General features: G+C 40.7%; 1 protein-coding gene and 1 long non-coding RNA gene across 5 annotated transcripts in view; one reads left to right on the top strand and one right to left on the bottom strand.

Annotated features, from left to right (window-relative positions):
• LOC112824914 (uncharacterized) overlaps positions 1–5,468 on the bottom strand; it is a 65,738-nt gene extending 60,270 nt beyond the window's left edge. For all 3 annotated transcript variants that reach the window (XR_012380224.1, XR_003208567.2, XR_012380223.1), the window contains exons 1-2: positions 5,350–5,468; positions 2,723–2,800 (exon numbers count right to left, since the gene is read on the bottom strand). This is a non-coding gene — a long non-coding RNA (uncharacterized lncRNA). The remainder of the gene's footprint in view (positions 1–2,722; positions 2,801–5,349) is intronic.
• CASD1 (CAS1 domain containing 1) overlaps positions 5,094–12,688 on the top strand; it is a 51,920-nt gene continuing 44,325 nt past the window's right edge. Inside the window, exons 1-3 of one of the 2 annotated variants that reach the window (XM_073898833.1) lie at positions 5,358–5,461; positions 7,200–7,243; positions 9,156–9,224. In XM_073898833.1, coding sequence (XP_073754934.1) covers positions 9,170–9,224 — 55 coding nt within the window. In that variant the 5' untranslated portion in view covers positions 5,358–5,461; positions 7,200–7,243; positions 9,156–9,169. Of the gene's footprint in view, positions 5,462–7,199; positions 7,244–9,155; positions 9,225–12,688 lie in introns of both variants that reach the window. The other variant, XM_025872905.2, reaches the window with a different exon arrangement.

Consider the following 12,688-nt stretch of genomic DNA (forward strand, 5'->3'; position numbering starts at 1 on the left):
AAAAGTGAGATATCAGAAAAAGGAGTAGTAGGAACCTATTGCAATGGTCAGGTTGGAGCCCAAACCAGAGCATTCTGGAGAAGGAAAGAGCTTTGAGGAAACCAGAATAAAAAGGATGCAGTAATTCACTAAGTAAGTGATCTGGGGTTTTTGACTGTGTAATATTCGTTAAAATTGGAGCATGAACTCCTCCAACTAATGCATATTTAGTTATAAAAAATGTACTGCTCTACTAATAAACTAATATAATCCATGTAATTTGAAACACTCATACATGCTCACAAACTTTTTTTGCTTTTAAAGAGAGTGGTTTAATTCGTGTTTGGATGCTTAATTTCTAAATGTCTTGTTAATTTCCATGGCTTCGTATTAGTAGTAACTCACCTCCAAGCACCACAGATTTATAGCAAGATCTGTGGTTTACAATGAGCAAATGTAAATTCTCATTTCAAATAATCTGGATAATTTCAAAATTTTTTTCTGATTTCTTACAGATTTAAGTTGTCCATGTCTGTGTATGTCATGGATGATATATAATCTATGTACACATCTGATCTAGCTATATGTGTGTATATGATAAATAGGCACTTTTTTTTAAAACATGTGATGTAGTTGACGAAGAGCTTGAATTAGCAGAAGATTCCATTCTACACATTCTTGTTTGCTAGTGCTTTTATAAATTAGAATCATCTTCAATTCCCATTCACCATAGGGATTTTTAAAGTCACCTTCTATTTTGTGAGTTTAAGTAAAAGTAGATAATACAATCTGTGAATCCATTTGTTAGGCTCACAGGCACAATCGGCTTAAAGTCAACAAATAAGTGAGCCGTTGTTGATCTCTTCACAAATGTGAATTCCCACACTCCCCTCAGGATTCCTCTCCATGTGCACTTGACATGACTCTACCTATAGACCAAGTTAGGGTACAAGGGAAGTACTTATATGAAATAGTAATAAAACCTTATTTTCTTGTAGTTAGGAATATTGAAATAACTTCCTAGGCCAAAGATAAGCCATTCCTGCCCAGGGGTGCCATATCAGCAAATCAAAACTTTTCTAAGTTTTGTGTCTCTTGTAAATGCCCCCACTTAACCAGAAATGCAACGAGCCAAATCGCAAATGCCAAGCTAGCCCTGGGCTGTATACTTATTTCCTTGTTTCTTCTCATCCCAAACAAAGTTGACTGTGTGACTCCAGCCAATTGGATATTGTCTCTTTTTCTCTTCCTTTTTATCCAATTAAAATTCCTTGCCTTCCACCACATTTTGCAGTTCCACCTCATGAAACGGAAAGGAGCTATCCGTTTCATGAGGTGTTAAGTGAAATTTATTTTTGTCACCGAAACTATCTTTTAAAATCATTTGTAACAGGAATTCACTATAAAGAGAAGTTTTAGTACTTTGTTCTGACTATCCAATGGCTTATCTGTGATCACACAACCAACTGAAAACCCATACTTGAGATAAAGCAGAGGAGAAAGATGAGTCAAAGATTTGCAGGCAAGACTTGAAGGACAGTGGTGTCAATAAACTAAATGGTAAACATAACAGGATGAATGGGTTTGGAAGGAAAATAAAACTGGTTTCTGACACATTGAGTCTGAGGTACCATGAGAGACTCGATGAAGCTATCCCTGAGATTTATGAATGAGGCATGGAGCATGTGAGAGGAATTGAAGTTGCATGCAGGATCCAGTGTGATAGCTTGAAGCCAACTTGTAACGTAGGTTTCCCAAGAAGAAAAGTGGGTAAATAAGAAAACTCTGAAAAGGACTTACATATAAGGATTTGCAAAAGCAAGGGAATTCTTCTTGGAGATGCATGAGAAAGGAGACAGAAGGCTGTAGTGTCACAGAAGTCAAAAAGAAAAGATTTTAAGAAAGCAAATATTCCAACAATGCTGTGCAGGGAAGAAGGATAAAGTTAGGATAGAGACATTGGGTTTGGTCAGTTAGGATGCGGCTGACATTTGAACAAGTGGTTTAAGTAAAGTAATAGTAGTAGAAGTCAGTTTTCAAGTTCTTAAAAATCAATAAGTAGTAAAAGAAAGAAAGAAAGAGAAAGAAGGGAAGGAAGGAAAGAAAAGGAAGGAAGGAAAGAACAAAAGAAAGAAAAGGAAGGAAAGAAAGAACGAATGAACAAACGAACGAAAGAAAGAAAGAAAGAGAAAGAAAGAAAAAGAGAAAGGAAGAAATCACAGATTGTTCCTTCAAGAAGTTGGATAGGGAGAAGAGAGATTGTGCAGTGAATTAAGGAAGGTGCTTTAAATAGGAAACATTCGAGCTTATATGTAGGGCAAACAGTGAAGAGGGATAAATTGAAGGTAGAAATAAAGAAGGGAAACTTAACGAGACCAAGTTCTCAAATGGGGGTATACCAAGACACAGATGAAAGAGACAGCTTTGGGAAGAGGAAGAAGGAATTTTTCAAATCAGAGAAGTATAGTTAATAATGCTGTATTGGGTATTTCATAGTTGCTGAGAGAGTAGATCTTAAAAGTTTTCATCACAAGAAAAAAATCTTCATAATTCTGTATGGTGACTGATGTTAGCTAGAGTCATTGTGGTGATCGCCTTGTAATACTTTATATATAAATGTCAAATCATTACATTGTACACCTGAGATTGTTATGTCAATTATACCATAATAAAAAATTAGGTCAATATAAACTAATGAATGAATATAGTGAAACAGAAACAGTTTAGACCAGAAGATTCTCACCTCAAAATTGTGCTCCTCCTACTGTTCTGGCTGCTCCATTTCGTCTCCTTTTCCTGTCCTCTTTAGCTCCATGACCTCCTGTGGTAAAATGAGAAATCGATATTTGGTTAGAAGAAAAGGGATAAATGTGGTAGTTGTTTCTGTTTTTGCTTTTGTTTTCAAGTAATGCACAGTTGAAAGTGTTCCTATCGGATGGTTTCCCTTTTTAATCAGATTATTAGGGGGTGAGGTAACCTGCAGAGCATTGGTAAACATTCTGGATGGTTTAGGGATTGGCAAATGAACATGGAGCCACTATCTAGTTTTTAACATCATCAGATTTGAGTTTTGGAAAAGTTCAGTCTAGTTAGAGGTATGGCAGAGAAGCAGTAAGATTAGATTTTTGAGCCAGAATTGAGGAAGATGAGTTAAAGGAATAGGCAATTCAGGCAAGAAATCATGCCTTAACAAAGGCAACAGCAAGGGGATAGAGCAGAGGCAGTATATTTGAGAGTTAGGTATAAGGGAGAATGGGAGTGGAGCCAGCGGAGACCTCAAAGTCAACTACTCTTTCTACATACTCGTTCAGAGAAGAAAAGAGAGCTGTAGAAGTAAACACACGGAAACCGAGTCCATGGATGTATTTCACTAAAATGAGAAACTTACTGGCGGAAGGGAAATAGCCAGGAGAGAGGGAGAGTTTAAAGAAGACACACAGAGAGGATGATTGACATAGGGATGACTGATGGAGTCATCAACACCCCAAGAAAGGGGGACAGAAAGAGATTTAGAGCAGAGGAAAGGGATTAGCTTTAAACTAGGGGGAAGGAAAAATGAAGTCCACAAGCTATTTACAATATTTCAGAAAGCCTTCTGGAAATTGCAATTAAATAAAATGTCAAGTTTCTTTACTTTTGGCAGGCATTAAATCAACCCTGCGGGCTAACACTGGTTATCACACGCGGATCAGAAATTCTAATTTGCTGTTGATGACATCATAGAAATTTCTAGGATGTTATTGGTGGACCATATGCTGTTAGCAGAGTTATTTATCTGGTTTTTACAATATCTGATTTAATTCCTCCAGCATGTGATCAACCTTGGATCAGAAGAGTGACAGCCAAAATTAAGCGACCATTTCCAGGGAACAGTGCCTAGTGTTTGTACACTTATTTAACTTTATTGCTTATTAGCATTACATCCATGACAGTGATGTATGTGATTTCATTTAAGTGACAAAATCTTTCAAGATATGGGGTCCACGGATGAAAACATAATAAAAAGAGTCCTTGGATGAAAAGAATTGGGATGACAAGATCTCGATAGTCCCTTCAAATCTAACCTTCTATAATTTTAAGAGGGGCTCATAATCACAAGTTCAGCAATGGCTAAATGGGGAAGTTGTAAAGAATACTTGAAAACACCCCAACTAACCAGTGATTCACTTTAAACAAGGCAAGCAGATAGGAAAGCGACATAAATAACCCTTCCCACCTGGGGGGCAGCACAGGAGAAACTAAAAAAAAAAAAAAAAAAAGTTGGGTGAGGGATAACAAGCGCTTAATAGAAGGAAAGGCATACTTGCTTTATCGATAGCCACAAAATATTAACCAACTTTAGGAGCAGTAATGATTGTCATGAGCACACTTTTCCTTGTTTGGCGCACCCACCTAGCCAACCCTTAGGTAAATACAAATGAAGGGTGAGGATCTTTTCCCCCCAACACCTACACTAAGCTAGGCTCATTCTGTACCTTCTACTCTGTACTTCGCAGTGTACCTTCGCCCACGGGAATTCGGCCACTGAGGATTTTTCTTTTTTCTTTTTTTTTAACTTTCAAGAGAAATGGGCCAAGGAAGTAAGTTAAAGGGTTGACTGGTCTTCGTGGGTTGGGTGCTAGAGCCATCAGCACTTTCAACCCCTGGCAAGCATCGAGGAGCAGCCAGACTGACTGGATAGGTTGACCATGAGCCCCGGGATATCACATGCAGCGGGGCAGCTTCCGGGGTGGTAGAAAGCTCGGAAAGGGTGTGCTGGGGAAGGGGTGGGTAGTGGAATAACGTGTACTTTTCTTCTGGAACTGTAGTTCTGTTGCCCCCAACCTGGGCTCACGTAGTGGCCAGAAAGACAGGAGAAAGCCCCAGGGCTCGCTTTCGGGCTACGTTGGACCCTCTGTCCCCTCTACTCACATCCTCCCGTCCCTGCCGCTGCCGCCCGCCAGCGCCCATGACCCGCTGACCCCGGAGAGCCGTCTGGGGCCCGTGACCCCGGAGCACCGGGCATCCGGACCCCCCTCGCAGGCGCAGCCGCTATTAAGGCAGGAGGCTAAAGGGGAGGAGGAGGAAGGGGAGGAGACAGGCGTCCAGGGCGCCTGGGGAACCGGCACCGCCGAGCAGGGGTGGCGAGGTTGGGGTAAAGCCGCCAAGGCGGCCGCGGCCGAAGAGGGGCAGGTGGAGGCCCGGGGCGCCGCGGCGGCGGGGTTAGGCTCCCCGGCGGGAGGCACGGGTGGCGGCCGCGGGGGCTGGCGGCGGCTCCCCGCCTGGCTGCGGCGGCGGCAGCCCCAGTGCTGCCCCTGTGCGGCGCCCCTTCCCCGCTCCGCCGCGCACTGTTGTCATGGAGGAACCAAGATGGCGGCTCTGGCCTACAACCTGGGCAAGCGGGAGATCAACCACTACTTCAGCGTGAGGAGCGCCAAGGTGTTGGCGCTGGTGGCCGTGCTGCTCCTCGCAGCGTGCCACCTCGCCTCCCGCCGCTACCGAGGTGAGCGGGCCCTCCCCCTGCCTGGGCCGGCCGGGGGAGGAGGCGACGCGGCGGCTGGAGGCCGCCCCCCTCGCCCAACACACGCCCACGCTCACGCGTCCGCCCGCCCCCGCGCCGGGCCGGCGGGGGAGGCGGTGCCCCCACGTGCCCCCCGGTGTCCCCAGCTGAGGGCCGGGCGCCCCTGGCCGACTGAGCGGACCCCAGTGCGGGCCGCCCCCAGAGAAGGGCCCGTGGTCCTGGGGCCCCTAGCCGCCTGCGCTGCGGTCGGGGCAACCGATTCGGGCCTGGCGCGAGTTGCTGCCGGGGTCCGGGCTCCTGCGCGAGCTGCGCCGGGGGAGCCGAGCCAGGCCCGGGCCTCCCATGCACCGGGTCGGACCCTCGGCCCTCGGGGGCCAGCCCGGGGCGCCGAAGGCGGAGGCCCCCCCCCCCCGCCAGGGGCCCCTTTGCCAGAGTTGGGGTCGTCGATTCTGAGCCCTAGGGGTCCGGCTCTTTAGGCTTTGTTTAATCCCGGCCTCTGCCCGGTACTGCAGAGCCGAGCTGTTGTTGGACAGCGGCAAGGGCCGCCCCATTTTCCTCTGCCGCCTGGGCGACAGCTGGCAAAGGATGCCCTTAGCCAAATGGAGGAGGTGTCACGGAGCCTCGGTGATCCAGAAACGTTTCAAGGGTTCTGGCTGCACACTTTTTACAAAGTAAAGGCACTGGGGCAGATTATTTGAAAAGTTGTGGGTTGACAGGAGTCGAGGTGGGCAAGGAAGTTACGTCGGAAGCAGTTTGAAAGGAGGCCTTCGATGTGGGTTTTTGAAATTGGTGTAAAGGGGAAAAGGAAATATGACCTTATTTCAGAACGAATTATCTTTCAGTAATCAAGGGATATTTACTTGTCCTTGTTGATTGATTTTTTTTTCCTCTGTTAAAATGCCACTAGCAGAGAGGCTGACAAGCTGAGGTTAAATTAATAATGATAGGATCTTTTATTTTTGGCTCTTAGTATTATCGAAGCCATTATCTGGAGAGCTCTGGGTGACTATGAGCTTAATTGGTGAAGATGTAATGTGTAACGGACAGGTGCACGCTGTTCCCATTTAACTTCGCACCCACTTTGGCAAAATATCCAGTAAATGGGGTATTGGAATCTGAGCTCTGTTCTCATCCCAGGAGATCTTTCAAAGTGTAGGACATTTTGAGCAGTTTTGCTGCTTTGTTTTCTCCAATTCTTTTTTTTTTTAAGATTTTATTTATTTATTTGAGAGAGAGAATGGGAGATAGAGAGCCTGAGAGGGAAGAGGGTCAGAGGGAGAAGCAGACTCCCTGCTGAGCAGGGAGCCCGATGTGGGACTCCATCCCAGGACTCCAGGATCATGACCTGAGCCAAAGGCAGTCACTTAACCAACTGAGCCACCCTCTCCAATTCTTGAGGATTAAAAATCCTTACTCTAGTACCATACTGGATGAATAGTTCTGTATATAAATGCACTGAATCGATTTTAAAAGATAAATTCTTTATACCCTTTTGGCCTCTTTCACCCTCCTATAGGTCACAGCCATATGATCTGGCTGGGCTTTGGTTCATTGGCAGTGGCTCTAACACAAGTCAGACTTTCATATGTAAAGTGAAACTAGCAATGTTGATGCATTAATTCGTGGTTGTTTTGAAGAAAATTCCCTAACTACTATTAAGCATTTTATGTTAGTTTGGTATAAGATGACAGTAACCTAACTCGGTTTTGTCTGTGTGAAGGTAGTGAAGATAAATGTTATAAGTGTGGTGCTACCGTGCTAAAGGTAAATCTCTGGTCCTCCTCCCTTTAACTTTATGTTGTGCTTTTGTCTTTTGATAAACCTGGATACTAATTATTATAGTTAGAGTCCACATTTCATCCTTTCAAGATCTGTCATCAGCAGGGAAAACAATGTCAGATGGAACTTTATGAGTCAGTGTAGCAATCTGGGGTTGTTTATAAAGCCTCCTCCAGAAGCTAGTCACCAGCTTCCGTAGGTGCTTCAGCGTCTTCAGCGTGAAGCAGTACACCTGGTGTGTGTACTTGCCTAGACTGAATGTCAAGAACTTGAGCCAGACACTGTTTGGGAAAAATAATGATCCTACCAAGAAGTTTTTAGACATCCTCATGCTTTGGCAGAGTCAAACTGCGTGAAATGTAATGCTCTTCACACAAAGATAACCCTACACTTGCATCACAATATCATAAATCTTTAGAATAAGAAAGGACTATTGGATACAGAGGCTTATGCTTTATATTAAAATCTCCAGTGTGTGGGTGTACGGACACCTCAGGCAAGGTAGAGTGAATGCAGTTTGAATACATATCTTCAGTATCTCTTGCTTTACAAACTATAGAAAGGAAGGAAAGAATTGCGTATGGCAGAAAGTAAGGCTTGGCAAACATGCTAACTTTGAGTACCTATTATATGCCAGGTGCTGTGCTACGAAAGGTTTTACATGTTTGAACTCCTTTTGTCTTTAACAACCATTTTGTGAGGTAGCTAAAATTACCATATTTCATCCTCCATTCTACTCCCCCACCACCATTTTTGACATCTTTGTAATCAGGATGAATTTTTAAAACTTTATTGCATGTCAAAGTTTAATTGATAACATTTTTCCTAGTGTTACATAAAATAATGATGTATCTTATAATCAGTGGTCTTAGATCCAGCGAATTACGGTATTATTTACATTTTAAAGATGAGGCATGAGAGGTTAAGTTGCCTAAGGACACACAATTAGTCAGTGATTGAGCTAGGATTTACAACCAGACAACCCAGTTAGTCTGCCTCATGCCATTAGGTTATAGACTGCCTTTCTCAGAGCTCCTTAGACAGTGGTGATGTATAGAAGATGGAGTGAGAAAGCATTTTCCAGAGGGACATGGATTAAATACTTTAGAAACACTAATTCAACCTCACAGTATCAGTCAAGAGTTTTTCCTTTTCTTTTTAAAATAAAATGATTTTCTAAAAGTTGAATGTGTAAAACTTCAAAATCTGACCAGCTTACTTTTTATTACCTATGTTTATCTTTTCCCTTCTTTCTAAACTCCAGGCTCACAGTCACAATATGCCTTGCCCTTTTACATATCTCACAGATACCTGATTTTCTCTACCCGCAGTGACCTCTCTCCTTAAAAGAAAGTACAGATTTTTCTTTCAGAGTCTGATTCAAATGTCACCATCACAGAAATAAGAATTAGGAATTTAGTGTTTCTATAGCAATTAGTATGTACTTATGTTGTATCATAATAATTTGTATCCATCTTCCCCACACAAACTGTGAGCTTCCAAGGGTATTTTATTCATCTTTAAATCATCCGAGCTTAACACACAGAAGGAAATCCATAAACAATAATTGGATAAATAGATTTTCAAAATCCTTATTTCCTTCTGTTTTTCTCCTTTCATTTGGTTCTTTTGGTTTTCATTGAATTTCATGTTCTAATAGTATGTTCTGATCTCAACTTTAGAAAATAGAGGGTTTTTTTATTAATATTACTTTCACATAAAATAGTAGAATGACATTTTAAATAATAATCCGACTAACTATATTTCTTCTGAATTTTCTCAATCTCTAACATTACTAAATCACAAAATGTCCATTAATATTGTGATTACAGATTAAAAAACATCATCTCTGTGATAAGAGGCCAGTAGGTCTCTTAGCCTTTTCTCTCTTTGCCAGAAAGATCCTGATATATGACACCACCTGTAATAGAGGCACTCCTAGTTTGTCAAAAGAAAAATATAAAAGGTGATTTTTCTTTTTTAAGTCTTATCTATTTATTTATTAGAGAGAGCACAAGCCAGGGGGTGGGGGGAGAGGCAGAGGCAGCGGGAAAAGCAGGCTCCCCGCTGAGCAGGGAGCCCGATGTGGGGCTCAATCCGAGGACTCTGGGATCATGTCCTGAGCCAAAAGCAGACGCTTAACTGACTGAGCCAACCAGGCACCCCTAGAAGTGATTTTTCAACACAGACCAAAGTGTGACCTTGCTGAATTTTAGGCAAACAAAATATTCCACAAATCATGTTAAAAACTTTATGGTCTGATATTTTCATGGTTGGTAGTAAGAAACAGATAGCTTTGGTAGGATGATTCAGCCAGTCTAAGGGTGCAGTATGCCAGAGGTATTCTATTCAAAGGGAAATATAAGCTATGGTTTACTTAGCACATTAAATGTTTTCCTTACTTGTTATATTTTGTTTTTCAGCTTTTTTTTTAACACGTGTTTGTCTTTTTACTTACTTTGTTTGCTTTTAGTATCTTTCTATTATAGAAAAATTATACATAAAAACCTGAGACTTCAGATTGACAAACCAAAATGCTTATGGTTAAAATAATAGACTGAAGACAGCCATTCATCTAGACAATCTTAGTATTGGAGATAGCTGAAGTAGAGAATTCTATTCCTCTAGTTGTGTGTGTGGTTTTTTGTGTTTTTTTTTTTTATTGTGTTTCTAGGTTAATTTATCTGAGCAGTAGGCAACTTGCATCTCACACTGGTTGTTTTAAACTAGCTATCAAAATTATATGAGACAAATGAAAATAATGACTGGGATTTTTTGTTTTCTTTTGTTTGGGGTTTTTCTGGGTGGATTTTGAAAGGGAAATATGTGCTAGCAGATATTTGTATATACTTAGTATACATGATAAAGATGTGGGACTTCAACTTATTTTAACATCTAGATTACATTTAGTGATTTGGTCCAAAAGTACTCAGGAAAAGAGAAGTTGTTTTAGAGTATGGAATTTTGTGGGAGTTTTCTTTTTTAGATTAGGTTAATTTATTTTCAATCAGATTATAATAGTTATTATCACCACTGTTTATATTATTTTTCAGACAAGTATAAGAAAAGTTTCTTGCCTTTTTTGTTGTCTAATTAGCAGTTCTTTTACTTTTCTAACAATTCTTTATATTAGATTCTCTCTATTAAAATAGCTGATACAATTTCTGTCTTCTGATGGAACTTCCACCAATATGATAAAGAGGCTATCGATTTCAGATACAAGGATTACTAAAAAAAACTTTGCGTCATAAAATATATTAGGAAGTGTCATCATCAACTAGCATTCATTAGCAAATTAAAAGTTTCTTTCCTGGAAAGACCAGTAGTTTCTATTTTTTTTAAAAGATTTTATTTTACTTGTCAGAGAGAGAGAGAGAGAGAGAGCACAAGCAGGGAAGCGGCAGGCAGATGGAGAAGCAGACTCCTCACTGAGCAAGGAGCCCAATGTGGGACTTGATCCCAACACCCTGGGATCATGACCTGAGCTGAAGGCAGACACTTAACTGATTGAGCCACCCAGGCATCCCAAGACCGGTGGTTTCTAAAATACGATGTTTACAGTGTGGTTAGTGGCAACTCCAAATCTGTTTTGCCAGCCCGGGGGGTGGGGGGGCAGGGAGTGTGGGGCTGTAATATGGATTCATCAGTTTAGAGCTGTTTTTCCCACTAGCTGAACTACTAAAAAACAATGTGTGAGTAGTAGTATTGAGGAAAAAAAAGAACTTTGCATTTTTAAACACATTTTCTGGTGGAGAAAAGACTGGTTATTTTACGATGTTGGTATTGTACTTCCATCTTAATAAAACTATATTGAAAACCCTGTAGATACTTAACAAATAACATAATCCCACATACTGAAGATGTGTTTCTGTTTCAAGTTCTGTTAAAAAACAAAAATCAAATAACAACAACAAAAGGAAGGGAGAAGGAAGAAAGAAAAGGAAGAAAAAGTCCACAGAATTAATACCTAGTTATTTGCAACTTCTTAGAAGTTTTTTAGAAAATAGATGTTACTAACTTTTTGCTTGGTTTATAGATGTATTTAAAGAGGTAAAAATGCTATAAATATGGAATTTTTCTAATTTTAAACATTTACTAGATTTTTAATAGGATTTTAGTATAGAACCATTATAAAAGAATGAAGCAGAAGGATGTTTTTAGAAAAATAACTTAATTGTGTGTTCTTACAGTCTTTACTCCTTCTTGATTATTTATGTAGCCTAATTTTGTTTTTTAGAACTAGAATTAGTTTTTAATAATTGGAAAGAATTAAGAACTAATTATTTATAGTTTCCTTAGAGAGATGTTATTAAAAAATCTTTGAAATACAAAAAAAAAAAAAAAACCTGCACAGGCTACATGTATAATTGCATAATTTTAATAATTGATATTTTGCTTTCCCTATCCAGTTTTCTACCAGCACAACAATACAGTATTTTCACTTTTCCTTCCTCTTCTATTTTGAAATTTATAACACTGAAATAATAGCACCTTCATTATTTATGCATACCTATCTTTTATTTGTATCACCTTTTATCTGTATGTTGGCCAGATAAATGGATAACCAGCTGAGAAAAGAGATGTTCTACTTGAAATGTCTTTGGGTGTTCTCTATCCCCACCCTAAATGGTTCAGTACCATTTTTGTGCCGTAGCGTTTCTCTCCTGGCCTTAACAAATATATTTGTGACTGTTAATAAAGAACTAGTGATTAATTTAAATAATACGTATATTTTATTGTAACCCCATGGTTTTTCTAAGTATCTCATTTCTCCCTTACCCATTTGACATGTTTGGACTTTTTTAATGCCTCCAACTCCCTTTTAAACTCCTTGAGTCATGTAAGCTAATGTCTAATAAAGTGACCAAAGGAAATATGGTGACCATCTGTCCCGTTTATACAAGACTGAGGGGTTTCCCAGGTGTGGAACTTCCTGTATGAAACCGTGACAGCCTCAAGCAAACTGGGAGGGGCTGACTGATGATCAGAAAGGCAAGAATATCAAGAGAAGCAGAGAGGCTGAATATTAATAACTATGAAATCTACATTTGTTATTGATACCGATACCATGTACTTTTGGCCACCTTGTAGCTAACATAGTTTTAAGTCTTAGTTATCTTTGGGTGCCTGGGTGGCTCAGATGGTTAAGCGTCTGCCTTCAGCTTAGGTCATGATCCCAGGGTCCTGGGATCGAGTCCCGCATCGGGCTCCCTGCTCCTTGGGAGCCTGCTTCTCCCTCTGCCTCTCTCTCTCTCTCTCTCTCTCTCTCTCTCTCTCTCTCTGTCTCTCATGAATAAATAAATAAAATCTTTAAAAAAAAAAGACTTATCTTTGTAACTTATAACAGGATGAAATTTTAGTAAGCTCAATAGGAAGTTCTTGAATAAATCTTTTTCTGTTTGCACATTTACAGAATAGGGCTAGCATACT

This window comes from Callorhinus ursinus, unplaced genomic scaffold (genome assembly GCF_003265705.2).
Source record: "Callorhinus ursinus isolate GAN/ISIS: 27379988/994484 unplaced genomic scaffold, GSC_fseal_2.0 scaffold12, whole genome shotgun sequence".
In the NCBI taxonomy this organism is placed as follows: Eukaryota; Metazoa; Chordata; class Mammalia; order Carnivora; family Otariidae; genus Callorhinus; species Callorhinus ursinus.